Source organism: Mauremys mutica, chromosome 15, assembly GCF_020497125.1.
Source record: "Mauremys mutica isolate MM-2020 ecotype Southern chromosome 15, ASM2049712v1, whole genome shotgun sequence".
NCBI classification, from domain to species: domain Eukaryota; kingdom Metazoa; phylum Chordata; order Testudines; family Geoemydidae; genus Mauremys; species Mauremys mutica.
The window spans coordinates 38,911,271-38,928,825 of record NC_059086.1 but is presented as its reverse complement, the minus strand read 5'-3'; the positions used below and the strand labels follow the sequence as shown (position 1 = coordinate 38,928,825).

General features: G+C 62.5%; 1 protein-coding gene across 2 annotated transcripts; it reads right to left on the bottom strand.

Annotated features, from left to right (window-relative positions):
• Window positions 1-1,885: 1,885 nt before the first annotated feature.
• LOC123350344 (distal membrane-arm assembly complex protein 2-like) lies at window positions 1,886-16,600 on the bottom strand. 2 transcript variants are annotated; one of them, XM_044988874.1, is made up of 6 exons: window positions 16,457-16,600; window positions 10,144-10,310; window positions 8,609-8,689; window positions 8,355-8,494; window positions 3,706-3,868; window positions 1,886-2,281 (listed from the first exon to the last, which is right to left on the bottom strand). In XM_044988874.1, the coding sequence occupies exons 1-6, from the start codon at window positions 16,583-16,585 to the stop codon at window positions 2,092-2,094; spliced, it is 870 nt and encodes a 289-aa protein (XP_044844809.1). In that variant the 5' UTR covers window positions 16,586-16,600; the 3' UTR covers window positions 1,886-2,091. The 2 variants fall into 2 exon arrangements, with proteins under 2 accessions (XP_044844809.1, XP_044844810.1); XM_044988875.1 differs by lacking the exon at window positions 16,457-16,600 and adding an exon at window positions 14,206-14,272.
• Window positions 16,601-17,555: the final 955 nt, after the last annotated feature.

Sequence of the window (17,555 nt, the reverse complement as noted above, 5' to 3'; positions counted from 1 at the left end):
CATGGCCCGTAGCCCAGCTGGGCGGGACGCAGCCCCCCGCCCTGGGTGGCCCCGAGGTCGGCCGGCCCCAGGCGGGGCTGGGTCACTCGGGAACGGCCGGGTCCGGTCAGTCCCTCGGCAGCAGCCGGCGCCGGCCGCGCTCGGAGCCTGGACCGCGGGCCAGCTGGACCGTGGGGCCGCCCCGGCCCTCCAGGGCTTCCGCCAAACCCCGTCCTGCCAGGGGCCGCTGGGCGAAGGCCCCGCCCCGGGTGACAGCAGCTCCAGGCGGGGACCACCCGGCAGCCCCCCCCCCCCGGGCCCCACCTTCGGCAGCCGGCAGCGCAGGGGGTTACGAGGCCTGTGGCCGAGGCACCGGGAGGGCAGCGGTCGCCCCGGCCGGGGTCGCGGCCAGAGAGGCGCCCGGAGGCGATAACGGGGTTTGAACCAGGAACCTGCTGCTAAAAATAACCAGCCCGTCAGCACTTCCACTGGGCGGGAGCCAGCGGGGCCCAGTTCTGGCTTTGCTGGTTAGCGCGGGGGGCTGGGCAGCAGGACTCCTGGGTTCCCTCCCCGGCTCTGGGAGGGGAGTGGGGTCTAGTGATTAGCGCGGGGGGGAGGGGGCTGGGAGCCAGGACTCCTGGGTCCTCTCCCCAGCTCCAGGAGAGCAGTGGAGTCTAGTGGTTAGAGCGGGCGGGAAACGCAGGAGCCAGGACTCCTGGGTTCTGGCCCCTGCTCAAGAACGGACTCATTAGATGACTAGGAACAAATCAGTCCTTGCTGGGCCCAGGGTCCCCCTCCCCTGGCTCGTGAGGGGTGCGGGTGGGTCGTACGGGTGAGGCTCAGACACGGCCGCAGAACGAGCGGCAGGACCGTGCCAGCCCCTTTCCCCCGGGCGCGAGCAGCTGGCCACGCTCCAGGCTCCTCCACTCAAACCCCAAACGCACCCAAGGGCTTTCAACCCCCCCCACCCCCAGGCCTGCGGCAGGCTCAGCACGCGGGCGCCAGGCACCCCGCACCCAGCAGCTTCGCGGGCAGCTGACGCCCGGGACAAAAGCTAACAGGGAACAGAAGCTTCCCCGCGGCTAACGGCCTCCCTCGGGGGCAGAGCCACACGGACACATCACGCGGCATCCGCTGCAGCCTGGCACTGGGCTGGCGAGAGCCGCTTCTCCCCAGGCGCCGTGTCCGGAGACGACATGCCCGGGCGACGGGCACCAGGGACCGGCGCCGTACCCGGCCGGAGGGACACGGAGGGGAGGTCAGAGCTGGTGGTGGACGCGCTTTGGAGCGAACACGGAGCTCTTCTGCGGGGCCCCTCCAGCGCGCCGGGAGGCTCCCAAGCGCCTCTCTCCCCCCAGCGGAAGTGGGTCCAATGAGCTGCCCCCCATCCCGGGCCCCCCCGGCTGGCGGAGGAACGCCAGGCAGGCCGGGAGGGAGGCGGCGATGGGACAGGCCTGCGGGCGGAAGAGGGGGAGACGCGGGCGCGACAGCCTCCCACTAGGCATATGAAGGCGCGTCCGGCTCTCTGCCCACCCGCCCGCCCTCAAACAGGAAGGGGGGATGGCGGCTGTCGCTTCTCCCCGGGCTGAAGGTGGCCTGAACGGGGGGGGGGGAGGGGCTGTTTGTTTCACGGTTCTTTCTGCCGTTTCCCGCCCGCTGCGGCGTGGGGAACATGCCGCACGGTTCTGCGCCGAGAACTTTCTCAGCCCAACGCGAAAAATCTTCCCTTCTCCCAGGTCCCTTGGAGCCGCTCCCGGCCGGCCCCGCCGCCACCCAAACCAAACCACCCCAGCCCGGGGGTTCACCCGCTGAGCTGCAGAGGCCCCTGGCCTCCCGGCCACTTCCATCCCGGTATCCCCACGTTCTCCCGGCGCTCGGGCCTCTCCCCGCAAACACGGACGTGGGAGCAGCACAGGGAGGGGCCTTTAATGACCACAGCGCGGTTCTGCCGATTGCCAGCCCTGTCCTAGGGGTGAGCGAAGCGGGGGGCCCGGACCGCCCAGGTCTCCGGCGACGCTGGGGTCCTTTGCGGGCTGGGGTCGGAGGGGAGCGCGGCTTGCGCCCATCTCTTCCAGCGGCGTCGGGGAAAGGCAGGGGCAGGGCAGCCGGGCGTCAGGCAGGGATCTCGCCAGCTCTCCTGGCCCCGCTGGGCTCCTCTCTTCCGTCCCTGCTCGTCTGGGCGCCAGAAACCGGGGCCAGCCCCACCACCTCGCACCGGGGCAGCATCTCCTCCACCAAGATGCGGACCAGCCCCGGGACGGGCACCGAGGGCAGGTGCGAGAGCTCGAGGCGTCGCAGGTGCCTGGGGAGGGTGACGGGAAAAGGGAGAAGAACGAAACGCAGAGCAATGAGCAGCCTTGTGGCCAGGGAAACGCTGCTCATAAAACTCCTCTGGGCCCCAGCCTGACTCAGCTAGAGAGGTTCCCCCCCAGAGCTGGGAGCCGAGCCAGACCCTCCTCCCACCCTCCTCTCGCCACGCCCCGCTGGCCCATAAGCCCCGTCCTCCCCTCACAGGATGCTCAACGCGCGGGAGGAGAGATTCCAGGGCTGGATTTGTGTCTTTCGGCTCCTCACTCCCACGGGAGACACAATGGGAATCAGCTCCACCGGGAGTCAGGCACCAGCGACCCTTTAAAAACCTGGCCCTGGCCCTGGCCCTTTGGCCTCAGGGGAAGGAGCGCTGTCTAGTGGTTAGAGCAGGGAGAAATGTGGCCCGGACGCCTGGGTTCTATTCGCAGGTAGCACAGACTCCAGCAACTCGCTACTCCCTGTCTGTGCCTCAGTTTCTCCGCCGGGCGGACGGGGAGATTGGAAAGTACTTTGATGTCCTGGGGCGAAGGGGACGGTGGGCGTCTGCAGGAGCACAGCTCCCGCCAGGAGAGGCCCCGTGGAAGTGAACCCAGCGCACAGGGCGCCTGTCGTGTCTTGGGTGGAAGAGGTGGGCACTGGTACAGTCCTTGGGGAGCCGGGGGGGGGGGGAGGAGGCATCGTCGTTTCCACACGGGTTAGGTGAGGACCAAGCGGGTTTCTCCGAGCCCCAGTAACGCTGCCTGGCCCACACGTTAGCTCCCACAGGGGCAGAACGCGCCGTTCTCCCCGGCCAGGGGCACCGGGGAGCAGCCCCCCACCTTCGCGGCACACGCCCGAGGGAGGCCCCTGCAGCCCTGCCAAGGAGGGAGAGAGGGGCCGGGATCTGCCCGCACCACACCCCGGCGATCCGCAGTGACTCAGCGGCTCCAGCGGGCCAGTGTTCCCGGAGACGCCCGCGGCCGAGCGCCGCCGGGGGATTTTACGTGAGTGCGACGCGACGGATCCCCCGGCTGGCGCAGCTGCACGGTCTGAGGGGCGGGGCAGGAATAACCCTCACGCTCCTGGGCTCTTCCCGAGCAGCTCAAAGCCCCTTCTGGCTAATTAGCCGGACCGCACAGCTCCCCCACAACGCCCTCCCTCACAGAGAGAGGGAAACTGAGGCACAGAGCGATAGCGCCCAGGAGTTCTGACTCTCCGCTGCTCTAACCACTAGACCTGGAGCCCAGAACAGAACCCAGGAGTCCTGGCTCCTCTAACCACTATGCCCCACTCCCTTCCTAGAGCTGAGGGTAGAACCCAGGCCTCCTTGCTCCCAGCACCCCCCTGCTCTAACCCCTAGCCCTCCCCTCCGTGCTAAAGCCAGCCTCCCGATTCCCCGCCCCACGCTCTGACCACTGCGCCGCGCTGCCCACTCACTCGAGCTGGTGGAGGCAAGCCAGCCCCCGCTCCGTGACCTGGGGGCACCCAGCCAGCGAGAGCTCCTCCAGGCTGTCCTTGAAGACATGCAGCCGGCTTAGGGTCCAGTCGTCAACGTGGGGGCAGCGGCTCAGGTCCAGGGATTGCAGCGCCGTCAGCTTCACTGCAGGTGCAGAAAGGGAAAGGAGGGTGGAGCCACAGCCCCCAAGCCCGGTGGCAGCCGGCCAGCCCCACCCCCACCACTGGCCCCAATCTCGTTACCCACCCGGAGCAAGAGCTTCCGAGATGACCCCTGGAACTTGAATTTTGTCTCCTCCCACAGGAGGTGGCGCTTACCCACCTCCCTCTCGCCTGGCGCCCACCCCCCAGTGATGTCTGGCAGCGGGAGACGCTCAGCCCCTCTGGAAACCCGCCCCCCTTTCTCTGTCGCCTGAACGTGCCTAGCAGCGACTAGCTCCAGTGGCCGGAGACGCGGCACTAGGCAGGGAGGGCTCTGAGCTACTACAGGGAATTCTTCCCCAGGTGTCTGGCTGGCGGGTCTCACCCACATGCTCCAGGTCTAACTGATCCCCAGATTTGGGGTCAGGAAGGAATCCACCACCACCAGGTCGGCTCGGCGGAGACCCTGGCGGGTTTTCCCTTCCTCAGCCAGAGTGGGTGAGGGCCTGTGGCCTGCAATGTGCAGGAGGTCAGACTAGATGCTCCCTTCTGGCCTTGGTATCTCTGAGCCCAGGTGAGGAAATGCCGGCCAAGGGTGGGAGAGGAGCTGGGGAATCGTAACTTGACACAACACAGGCCTCAAAGATCCATTTGGCTGCTACCAGCAACCTGAGAAATGATCTCTGCAAGCTGCAACGTGGCCCGATAGTCAACGTCCACGAGCAAAGGCCCCGATTCCTTCCCTCCGGTCAGAGGCTGGGTCTCCGCACTGGGCTCCAGGGGGCGGCACAGAGAGGCGTGAGCCGGGGGGGCTGGGTTCTATCTGGCGCTGGGAGAACTCGGCTCTGATCAGCACCTGGCGCTGACGTCCATTTCCCCGACACGACGCTCAACACGCAGAGCGAGGCAACGGGCGAAAAGCGCCGCTTGAGCGTTCGATTTCAGGCGAGTGACTTCGCCCGGTTTGACACGTGATGCTGCCAATTTGTGATTTAATGGTTCTAAAGCGTTAACTTGAATCTCAGCATCTCCTGCCATTAAATAACCATCGTCTGACCCCCCCCCCTTGTCTGACCCCGCCCAGAGTTTCCCACAACAGTGAAGATTCACATCCATTAAAAAAAAAATAAAAAAAATTAAAAATGACTATCAACCTCCTCCATCAAAGTGATACAATAAAGCCCGAGTCCCGCTGAGCCGAGTGCCGTGAGACACGCACAGCAGCCATGGCCCCCCGGTGATGCAGAGCCAATGGCCTAGTCCTGCGCTCCACTGAGTGACGCTCAGAGACGGTGCAAGTGATGCACCAAATTCCCCATCACCTTCCACCAGCCGCAGCCGGTGAAATGCCACCCCCTGCGCCGTTCTGCTGCGACTACACGAGGTGCGGAGTGACTGAGAATCCGGCCCGGCGGCCACGGGCGAGAACCAGAAACGATCCCGGGGCAGAGAAAATCCAACCGCCCCCCTGCAGCCAGAGACCAACCCAAACCTGGCTCCACTAAGCAGAGACACGCAGCGAGGTCAGGAACCAACCCTTGGGAATTAGGGGGCTGCATCAGCTGAAGGAAAAGGGGTGGCCTCCTCCTGCCTCCTCTGTGTCTAGTGGCAGAGAAACCGATGAAAATAACTGCAGACAAAGGGTCAAACTCCTCCCGGTTCAAGCCTCGGCAAGTCGGCGCAGGGCTGGTTTGGGCCCAGCGTGCTGTGCGTTCCCTTCCAAGGGAACCAGCCCTTCTACCTCGAGACGGGAAACGGAGAGCCACTGACCCAAATCACTGGTGGCTTAGCACCACTGCAACCAGCGGCCATTCTGCCCTGTGTCCGTAACAGCCACCGTTGCCCTGCCCTCTGGATGCTTTTAACTCCAAGTCCCCTGGCCAATGCTGGCCAAAACCACATCCGGTTTTGTCCCAGTCCCGGGTGGGCAAGGAGGCAAACCTCTCGTGAACAGGGCCGTCTGGCTGCCGGGAGGCCAGAGCTGCAGCGAGCTTTCCAGGTTTGCTGTGCTGTTTTTAACCCCTCAGCCTGAGCCCAAGTCAGCTGACCCAGGCTCTGAGATTCAGCACCATGGTGTGGACACACCCTGAGGGGCTCATGGAATCACAGGACTCCAGGCGCTGGGGCTTTAAGGACACCACCAAATCTCGCACTAAAATCCTGAGCTGGCAATGATGAGTCCTCAACAAGATCAGACCAAAGCGACAGCTAAACACCGGACAACAGATCTCTGTGTAACCTGAGATCTGGTCTCAACAGATGGCAGCTTTATGCCTTCGGATACATCTGATTATTTCAGACTAATGCAAACAGATGGATTAGGTTAATCAAATCATTGCCTGAGATAGCAGCTGCTTCCGACTGCCAGGAAACGGACACGCCATCCCTCCAGCCGTGCGTTACGAAGGATCTCACAGCGAGGAACACACCCTGCCAACACAGCCACCGGGAACTGCCCGTACGGCAAAAGCATCTGCAATTTACTAAAGGTAGCCCAAGCATCAGGGAACGGGCTACCCAGCCGCACACCAAGGCTCCCGTCCTGCCTTTGGCTCCACCACGGAGACGTCGGGACCAACACGCACCAGCCGCGGGATCGTGGCACCGGCCACTCACGGAAAAGATTGTTACAAGGTGAACACTGGGGGAGTCGGATTCTTAGACAAATGAGTCGGGGCTGGGATCGCTGGCACCCAAGTTGTAAGCGCAGGAGAACGCTAAGCCAGACGCAGCAGTGACCTCCCCGAAGTTTGAGAAGAGAAAAGGGGTTTTCTCCCCATCATGCTCTCTGGGGTTTAGGCCAGTGACTCCGGCAGGCAGGTTACAACCACTTCCCGTGGGAGACGATTTCTCAGCCTGACAAACCCTCAGCGTGAGATTTTACCCAGATCCTCAGCCTCCACCTTCCTTGGCTCCCCCTTGTCCATTAAGAACACGATGTCGCCATTGCGAGCCCGGGGAGGAGCCCGCTGCATTACTGCCTCCGACGGGCTCCCAGCCAGGGAACTGTATCAAATATTAAAAGGCACAGGAAGCAGGAAGGCAAAGGCCAAAGTGGATTTCAACAGCCAAAGATGGTGCTGCTGAAATGGAGGAACAGATTGTAAGCGAGCACGTGATCAGCTGGCCTGACCTGCGTGCCACGGGCCACAAAACAGCAGAGCTTCTAAACACACACGTCACCTTGATTTCAAAACGTCCAGGGCTGGAGAATCCACCCCCGGGAAACTGCTCTAGTCAATTACCCTCCCTGTGAACAATCCACGCCTCAGTTCCAGTCTGAGTTCGTCTGGCTTCAACTTCCAGCCACGGGCCAGGTTCAGCCTCCCTCAGCGAGACGGAAGAGCTGCTTCCCGCATAGATACGCACAGACTAACCTCAACACCTCGGAACCTTCTCGGTGTTCAGCTCGACGGGCCGAGCTCTGAGAGTCTGTCAGTCCAGGGCAGGTTTTCTAACCCTTCGATCGTTCTCCTGGCCCCTTCAGGGACCCCTCACCCCTTGATCAACCTCCTTCCTGACTCGTGGGCACCAGAACTGGACGCCGGGTCCCTGCGGCGGTCGCACCAGGGCCAGACACAGGGGGAAAATAACCTCTCTGCTCCGGCGGGAGATTCCCCGGTTTGTGCAGCCCAGACCAGCGTCAGGCTGGGCATCACGTCAGCGGATAAATAGATTGGTACGTCCCTGAGTCACCCAGCGTCAGCACGGTCCCCTGGGATTAGTTAGTAGGAAACCGGCCAGTCCTGTCACTTCCCTGACACACGGCAGCTGTCTGAACCCTACCGCACCAGCCTTAAAAACAAGAAGGGACGGACGGTCTCTGCCTCCAACTATCAAGCCGCTCCTCCCAATACAATCGACAAATTAGACCATACACTCTATGGGGCAGAGATCGTCTGTGTGTTTGTACAGCACCTAGCGCCACGGGGCCTTGGGCCGCAGCAGGGGCACCCAGGCGCTACTGTTGTATAAATTAATACCGAGAGCACCCTGGGATTCCCAGAGGAGAGATGCATTTCCGCTGCTATTACAGTAAATGTCTAATCTTTTCTCAACTGTACTAATCTAGTTCTTCCAATGATAACCTGTGGAACTCACTGCTGCAGGGTAATTGTATGCGGCCTGAGAAGTGCTCACTCCACAGAGGACTCCTGGGGACGTTCAAGAGCTCTGGGACAAGGGAAATCAGCAAAACTTATCACCCCTGGCTTCATCCTTCGATCTCAAGGCTCTTTACAAAGGAGGTCGGGATCACGATTCCCATTTTACAGATGGGGAAATGGAGGCACAGAGGTGGGGACCACACAGCAGCAGAGCTGAGAACAGAACTCAGATCTCCTGAGTCCCAGTCCGGGGCTCTACCCACTAGCCCGCACTGCCTCCTCCATAAGAAAAGCCGCTCTTGTGAGCCTGAGTGTTTCTGTGCCCCCAGCTGCACCAAAGATCCCCCAGACAAATGCGCTTTGTGGAGTCCATCGATTTCTCACCTAGGTTATCCACCCCATCGTAGTTCAACACGGAGCCCGCGAGGTCGATGGCCACCACGGGCACGTCTCGGAGCTGCAGGAAATCGAAGCTGAACTTCCCGCGCTGGTCCACACAGAACCAGGTCTCCTGGCCTTGAAACCTGGAAGGAGAAACGCCAGCGTTAGGAGCACTGAGGCACCGGGAACCGGGTCTCTGCCAAGGGGCTTCCCAGGCCAGACCCACATCCCCAGGGCTTGGCCGAGAGCGTCAATACCTCACTCTTCCTCTGTGGGTCAGGACGAAGAAGGCGGCGGCAGCGTTGTCTCCGTAGAGGTCCTTGGTGTAGCGGTAGTACCTGGCAAGAGGGGCGGGGGGGAAGGATCACAACATTTTCCAACACAAAAATGGTGCATTTCAAGGACTATTATTATTATGGAACCTCTGAACTGGAGCCGGCCCCTGGCGGGCCCGGAGCTGTACACACGCAGCCCCTGCTGAAATATGCACCCGGAGCCCGTTCGTTTCAATCCGTGCGGGTCCAGGGCGTGTGAATGGATAAGAGGAGCATGGACGGGTTTTTTGCTCTGCGTTCGTGCAGCGCCTGGCACAGTGGGGCCCCCGGTGCTACGGTAACAACAAACAATACGGTGTGGACTCAAATAACCGTCCCGAAGTTAAAAGCCGCTGGAGAACGAAGTCCAGCCGCCAGGGCAGCTTCTCTCCCACACACCATGCCAGGACCAGAGCAACCCTGAGACTTAATGAGTCTCGTGGGCTGCTAGGAACCGGACGGAGCCCCAGAAACCCCACCGACCGCGCCACCAGCTGGGAACAGCTACTAGCCCTTGGGTGCAGGCGACGCCAGCTGCAAAGGGCTCCACAGCTCACATGCAAGTCCCCTGTGCCATGGGTCTCGAACCCGGGCCCACAAGGGTCACAGATGCAGCCACTTTCCAACCGTCCCCCTGCCTGGCGGCCCGACCCAGCTCAGCTCCTGGTGCCTGACTTGTAGTTCCCGACCTCCAGTTTGTCTCCCGCCCCTGGTTCCCGACTCGTGACGGCAGATGCTGGCTCCGACTACTAGGTCGCACTGCCCATGACCCAGTCATAACAGCTGCGCCTTTGAGTTCGGAGCGCTCCTGAGGAGAAGTGCCCCAGAAGGGCTGCGTGTTCTTCTTTACAAGAGGGCCGGGCAGGAATGGTTTTCAGGCCCTGTGAGAATTTTCAAGATCTGGAAAATGTTTCTCATACAGAATCGAGACAAAAGAGCAAAATCTCCAACACTTGTGAGCAGACAAACTGAACAGAAACATGCGGCTGGGCTCGGTGGAAACGTTTTCTTACTTCAGAGCCATTTTGCTTCAATTTTGCTTCAATTTTGCCCTTTTTTACTTTTCTTTTAGTATCAATTAAGTTACATTCCCAGACCAAAAAGTTGCTTCCAAATGAAAAAAAATGAAACTTGCTGATTCAAAAGGGTTTTCCAGCATTTTTGTCCTGCTGGGAAATAAATCCAAAGTGACTCTCTCCTGTGAGCAGCTTCAGTTAAAAAAATTGGCATTTTTCACCCCCCCAAATACCAAACAATTCCCACCTAGCTCCGCTCATCTCCCATGAGCGGTTGGTTCTGCCCGTCTCCCCACAGGCACCTGGCAATTCTTGGGGTCATAACCACCCCATTTACAGTCACAGCTGCTCAGAAGTTTCTCTTTTCCAAGAAGTCAGTTGCTGGATCAAGTTCTAGCCACCTCTCTCCATCCCCCGCCCCCTTCCTGGCTCGGGAAAACCGGAGGCGTGGGCTGTACGTACGCGTTCTTCCTTCGCAGGTTTTTGGAGGGAAGCTTCGCGCTCCAGTTGACGAGGTATTCGATGTCATAGTACCGGTTACAGAGCCGCTGAAGGATGCCGTCCTTTGGAGGGTCCGAGGAGGCGGCACTGCCGTACGGACGGCGGGCGAAGGCCCTGCATTGCCGGAGCTGCAAGACACACGGTTAATCACATGAACTCCCAGACAGTCAATCGGATTTCTAAGGCCGGGGGCTTGGGGGCTGGCAATGCAAACAGCAGAATACAAAGAGAATCCTCTGCTAACGGACGCAGCCCAATTCCTCCCATCCCCGGCTCCCAGAGGCTCTGCTGGCTCGAGGTTAAATGTGGCCTCTCTGTTCCTGAGGGGTCAGAGCCTCATGCTGACAGGTGGCGGCCGCACAGGAGACAGGGACACAACCTGTGTGATCACACAGCACTGACTGGAAACTGGATTTCACACCTCGGATGGCAGCTCACGGTGTCACACCGGCGGACAACTCAGCCACTGCCGAAACAGCTGGATTCCCCAGCCCGGGGGGGCACCTTGATACCTGCTTCTCATTGACGATGCCTTTTACCTGGGTTGTGGGAGCCAGGACTCCTGGGTTCTAGCCCCTGCTCTGGGAGGGGAGTGTGTCTAGTGGTTAAAGCAGGGCTGGGACTAGGATTCAGGACTCCTGGGTTTCTTTCCCTGCTCTCCCAATTTGCCCTCTCCGTGCCTCAGTTTCCCCTGTGTATAAAGAGGATAATAATGAGTCTGGGGGTCAAGAAACCTCGGTCCTATCCCCAGCCGGATCACCAATTGCTGCCAAATCGTGAGCAAATCCCTTCCCCAGTCTGTGTCTGTTTCCCTACAAGGAGACGTTCACCTCACAGCTTCATTCACTAGCTGCAGAACCAGAAGTTACAGGTACAGGGTTTTTGCAGCTTGAAGCATCCGTCTGCAGGAGAGATGCGATTAAAGCAGCGCTCGCTACAGCAAAACACCTTCGACTCTCCCGCCGGAGATGCTTCATGCAGCCACGGCTCAGAGCAGCTGGCCCAAGCCGGGAAACACCCGACCACACAGCAGCAGAGCGGCTCTGCCCCCCCGTGCATCTCCTGCGCTGGAGCCACAAATGGAGGGGCTAATGGGTCTGGTTTTGCAACATCATTCGCAAAAAGAGGAGGCGGGGAACGGCCAGCAAAGAGCTTCAGCAAAGCCAGGCAGCCGGGAACCGGGCGAAGGGAGGGGAGAGCCGATTTCCCGGTGCTGAACACGGGACACCTGGTAAAATCTCTCGCATTCAGGCGAGGTCGACGGCAATCGCCAGAATGAGGCAGGACAAACGGTCAAATTAACGTCGAGTTCACTGAGCCCCCGTTAAAAAGAAATACTACGGAGCTGGAGTCTATTTACCTTAAAACATGGGGAGGGGTCACACACACACCCCTACCCCCCCACACACAGGGGGAGGTGACACACATACCCCTACCCTCCCCCCCACACACACAGGAGGAGGTGTCACACACACACACACACACACACACACACACCCCGTACATCTCTCTCACCAACCGACCCTCCCCTCCCTGCCAGACGCTCTCCTTCCTCCTCGTCTGGCTGGGCCCCCGGACGGACCTGCCTCTCCTGGTACCTGGCAACACATGGGGGGGGCCATGCAGGGTCTCACATCTCCCCCGTCCCCCTCCCCAGCTTGCTGCCGGGGTCACAGCACAGCGTGGGCAGAGCACGGGAAGGAAGGGACGGGGGGGGTGGGGATGACCCGGCCCGTGTCTGGCAGAGCTTGTCCCTGGCTGCCCGCACAGCGTGGAAAGGCAGCTGGCACCCCCAGGCTGCTGCTAGCCACCCCCAGCCCCCAGCCGCCTCCTGTCCCCCGGCTACGGCGCGGGCAGGACGGGGTTAAGCCCTAGGAGCAGTGTGTCCCAGGAACCTGACTGCAGGGGGGCAGAGGTGGCTCAGCAGGGGAGGTGCCAGGGGACAGAGCAGCCCCACGGCGAGGGGGGAGGGGGAATAGGGGGCTAAGCCCCTGCCGGGGGAGCCTGCCGGGCGGGGACGTGAACAGGGTGGAAATCGCTCCCCCCCCCCCCACTCCAGAGCCGAGCTGGGGGGCGGAGAGGCTGCCCCGTGCCCCAGCGCTGTGGGGCTTTGGCACATGCAGGGCTCGGCCCCCCGGGCCGGAGGGTCCCACGCGCCGGCCCAGCCGGAGGCAGTGGGGGAAGGAAGGCGCCTGCCGGCCAGGCTGTCGGTGAGCTGAGCGCTGCGACCAGGGGCTGGTTCTCCGCACGGCGCTGGGCGCGCGATGCGCCCGCTGGGGGGATGCGGAGGAGCAGCAGTGGGGCTGGGGAGCCAAGGGGCAAAGCAGGGAGAGGACTGCGAGGGAGCCACAAAGGGCTGATGGGTGGGCAGCAGAGGCAACACGTAACCGGCTGCTGCCTGGTGCCTGCCGGGCTCACCAGCCGCTGCAGGCAGTGCCGGCCGGCCCTGCTAGCCGAGAGCCGGCACACAGCGGGGGCTGCGCTGACAGACCAGCGGGGGGAGCGCACGGTCCCACACGCTGCATCTTCGCCCCGTCACCAGCCTTGCACCCCCACCGTCGGCCACTACAGCCCCCACCCCCCCTCACCACTGGTGGGGGGGTGGATCCAGCGTTGCCAACTCTGATGGGTTTCTCAGAGTCTCGCGATCCGTGGTGCTTGTCTCAATGTCCCAACTCCCGCAGTCAGGAGAATCTCAGCTTTCGTTTTCAAAACCACCTGCAGCTCCAGCCCTCAGGGCTGCGGAGGAAAACTCTGGCCTGAGCATACCCCAGAGGCTCAAAAACCAGCCAGCAGGTGAATCAGAGGAACTCCAAACTCGGGATTTTAAATGCCCGGATTCTTAAGCCGATCTCTGGGCTTTGCCTCGGGAGTTTTGAACTGCTTGAGGTTAGCGCTCCTGAGGCTCCCGCGTGGCTCGCGAATACCGAACGTCTTTCCTTTATTCCTTGCCATTTTCACCTCTCGGTTACGGTTTTACAGGTAACTGCAAAAGTTAACCAGGCTGCAAAGACTTCAGCCAAGAATCCACTTCTTCACCTGAGGACGTTAACGCCCCAAGCCCAGGGTGAGGTCTGCCAAGGCTAACGCACCTTCACAGCACGACCGAGGCTCAGAGAGAGCTCAGCTCGCCCGCGCGTTCAGTCGCCACGTGCCGCTAATGTCACGCGGAGACCATCGAGCTGGAGCTTGGGGTCACTGCCGACCAGGGCGGAATCCAACCCTCTGACCCAGCCATGAAAAGCACCGGGGGGTCCCGGTCGCGCCGCAGCTCGGCCCAGAGAGATCTAGTGACATCGGCCGGGCCGAGCTCTCAGCTCCCTGCTGCCCCGGAGGGATTTCAAATGTCAAACCCAACTCCTCAAACCCTTCTCCCCGAGCCCACCCTGCCTCACCCAGCAGTGACATGCAGCCCCCTGGGCTGGGAAACAGCCGCTGTTTCAAAGGGAACCTGGCAAGGTGAAATCTGGCCCCAAAACTATTGCGGGGGGGGGGGGGGCTCTTAAAAAGCCACTTTTACAAGCAACCCCAAGGGAGGCACTTTTAAACTAGGGTGACCCCAGATGTCCCGTTTTTAAAGGGACAGGCCCGGTTTTGGGGTCTCTCTCTTCTATAGGCTCCTATCACCCCCCCACCCCCGTCCCGGGTTTTCACACTTGCTGTCCGGCCCCCCGGTTTTAACCCAAGGTTGCGTCTGCGGGGCCCTCGGGCCAGTCCACGCCTCACGGCAACACCCCCCGCCAGGGGCAGCGGCTCTGCGCTGACACGGGCTAGAACCACGTGCCACTGGCCCGGCCCAGCGGAGAGCGGGATAAACCCGGCACCGGGCACCGGCCCCCCCCGGGCCATGCGGAACCAGCCCCCGCGGAGCCGGGCCCGGGGCTTGCGGCGCGCGCGGACCGGGGACTCGCTCCGAGGAGCCCCCCCCGCTGATCCATGGGCGGGGGGGGGGGGGCCGGGCACTGGGGACCCCGAGGGGGGCGGGGCGGGGCGCGCGCGGACATTGCCCCCCCCGCCACCTACCGCCCTGGACGCCGCCATCTTGAATCGGCCACGTGACTCCCGGCCCCGCCCGCTGAGCGGCCGGACCCTCCCCCTCCGCTCAGCCCCGCCCCCTCATTTAGCCCCGCCCCTCAGCCCGCCTGTCTCCGCCCCCGTAGTGATCTGGGAGGCAGGACTCCTGGGTTCCTGCCCTGGCTGGAGGGGGGACGGGGGGGTGGGGGGGGCTGGGAGCCAGGACTCCTGGGTTCCTGCCCTGGCTGGAGCGGGGACGGGGAGGGCTGGGAGCCAGGACTCCTGGGTTCCTGCCCTGGCTGGAGCGGGGGGGAGTCATGGGGGGGGGGGGATCCTGAGCACTATCTGCAGCTCTTACTCCTTGTGCGCCCCTGAGCCACTCGCGTCCCTGCTCTGTGCCTCAGTTTCCCCCCCCACCTGCCTGTGGGAAGTGCTCCGTGCCATTGTCACGCAGCCCAGCTGCACCCGGCTGGTGGGTAACGGCCCCGCTGCCCAGATCTCAAACAGGGGGAGCCCCCCGGTGCCAGCCCACAGCTGGGCCCTCTGCCTCGCGGGGGGGAGGGCGTGTAGGGTGCAGTGGGCGACATGCAGCACAGCGCCAGGCCACCGCGCCTCCTTTTCCCCTCCGGGGTCCAGCAGGGGCCCCCGTGGCTGGACTCCAGCTCCCAGGGCCCTGCACGGGCAGGGGCCTGCGTCTCGCTCCTCTGAGCCGGGGGGCGTCCGAGCCGTCCCCTGCATGAGCCCCAGCAAAGCCGCTCGAAGCAGCCCCACCTGCGCTCTCCTGTAAGCACGTGGTGCGGCTCAGTGCCCCCTTCGGACAGCTTGGGGGTCCCAGGAGCAGGCACTGGGGTTTCCTGCCCAGGGCGTGTGGCCTTTCCCCTGGGAATTTCTGCTGGGGTGATGGAGGGAGCCGCTGGCAGGGGCAAGCCGGTGGCCGCGTGCCAAAGGGCGTGGGGACGGGCTGCTTCGCCTGCGACCTTTGAGCCCACAGCTCCGCTGGATGCTTGGGAGCCTGGCACGGTTATTACCGTTGGCCGGGCAGCGCCCAGAGCCGCTCCCTGCACTGGCGGTCCAGGCTGGGCTCAGCAGCGCCGTGGGACAGAGGGGAAGGGAATCGGCGCTGCAGCTTTCCTGCTGGCTCGGTAGTGCCCTCCCGCTCGCTCGGTAAGGAGGGTCCCTTCAACTGCCCCGTGGTGCTGGGGAACGGTGCTCAAATCGCCAGCTTGTCCGTCCATCCCCTCCTCCCTCCCTTCCCACAATCAGTAGCGCAAGAGCCTTCTCCTTTGCAAGCCTCTACCCAAGGCAACAGACGCCTGGTTTCTCCCTCTAGCCACGGCCACGCTCCCCCCACCCGGGCCCTTCGCCGGCTCAACCCCCTCCCTGCAGCAGCCCCAGGGCTCTGCTCGTGTGAGGGACGTGCTAGGCAAGACTGGGGCCACCCACCTCAATTCTCGGCCGGAAGGAGGGGGTGGTCAGGAGGGATTAAAGGAGAAAAACTTTGGGGGGGGGGAAATGTCTGAGTGTGGGGCGCGACCCCTGTGCAAAAAGCCTGGGGTGACAGCCATAGTCCACACCTGTGATAGGACCCTTCGGAGCATGACTCTGTTTCAGGGAGATTCTAACAGAGGTTCCCCCGTTTCCCGGACACCCCAGGCCAGCCTCAGGCACTCGATGGCCGGACGCCGCTGGCTGGAGGAAGAGGGGTCTCTCTTCAAGGGGCTGCCCCCGCTGCCCAACGCGCTCCGCACCCCCCACACGCATGGCCCTCTGGCGGCAGGGGAGCGCCAGGAGGCGCTGGAGACAAGCGGCCAAAGGGACAGTGCTCCGGGCTCCGGCCTCCAGGCCGGGATCTCTTGGGTGCGGAAGGAGCTGGTGAGTTCAGACTGGTTTTTCAGAAGGGGTTCGGCGCTGGCGGGTGGGCCCTGGCGGTGGACTCCTAAGGGGGGAACTGGCGGCAGTAGAAGGCCGTTATCTTCTCTGCGGACCTGCCCTAGAGGGGGATGGAGACACCCGCTTTGCCGGCAGGTTTCACCGCTAGCGATTGGCTCGACAGGAGCGGCCGCAATTCCCGGTCACGAAGGGGAGCAACATCTCATGGTTACAGGCCCTCCCTTTCCTGTCAACGCCAGCAGCCCGGTCAGGCCAGGCCAGGCCTGGGCCAGGGGTCATGGGTAACTCCCACCGCCCCGTGGGAGCCACCAGCCATAACTCCCTCCCTCTCCTCCCATCCCCATCCCAGCTCAGCCTGCAGGTGACCGACCTGGCGCTTCTCCGGCACCTGGACTCCATCGCCCAGGAGATCCAGGACCTGCGGGACCTGCAGCTGGACATGGAAGAGTTCTTTGCCGAAGGGGAGCTGCTGGGACCAGCCGCCGCCTCCCACTGGCATCTCTGCCCCTTGAAGCTGAGCAGTGGGATGGAGGGGACGGCCTTATAAATGAAACGGGTGAAAGAGCTGATTGGCTGGATGAACTGTCAGTAGCCTAGACGCAGGGGAGGGACTTCCCTTCTCCGCAAAGGGTTCTGGGTAGGGAAGCCCTTTATATAACCCCTGCTGGGCCCGCCTGGGGAGTGGGCATTACCGGGCTGGCCAGGACCGGTAGGATGGACGATCCCGGGCCTGTTAGGCGCTGTCTGGGGCACTTTGGACGGGGAAATGGAGGGATGGGATGAGACGGAGAAGGAGCCTGTCGTGTTCTTTGGTTTGGGGTTTTGTCCCCCCCCCACTTTAAAATAAAACGTGTTGGGCCTTTTCCTTTCTTCTTGCCGCAACTCCTCCGAACGGGGCCCCGCGGATTTGTCTGGAGGGTCTGGCGCCTGCGTTCTGCCCCCCCGGTCCCGCCCCGGGAACCGAGTGGACGAGAGAGAATCGAACCTGCTACTTCCTGCATGGCGTTTCTGCCGTCGCCTTGCTCACGAGTCACGGGCAGCGAAGAGAAATCAATGGCGCTCACAGGGCATTGTCCTGCCATGTAAAGGGGGCAGAGGAGAGAGGGTTTTTTTTCTGGTGGGGGGGGCGCATACTGTCTCTCCCTATGGGGAAGGGCACAGCCCCTTCCTCCTGGGGGGAGACCCGATTCTGGAATGAGCTCTGCCCTCCTGTTGCAGGGGGAGAGCCCCCGGTCCCCAGCTCCGCCGTTGCGCCCAGAGAGGTAGGTGCAGAAAGGGGCATTGGGGGGTGGCAATGGGAGAGGATGTCTCCATGAGAAACTGGGTGTGATTCTCAGTCACGCCTGGGCCCCTCTGCACCCCTCTTGCAGCATAGCGGGGCAGAAACAGCCTGAGAATCCCCACACGCATGGGGCTCCCCCAGCTGGGGTGGAGTTGGGGTGATGGTCCTGAACGCACCCCTCTCCCAG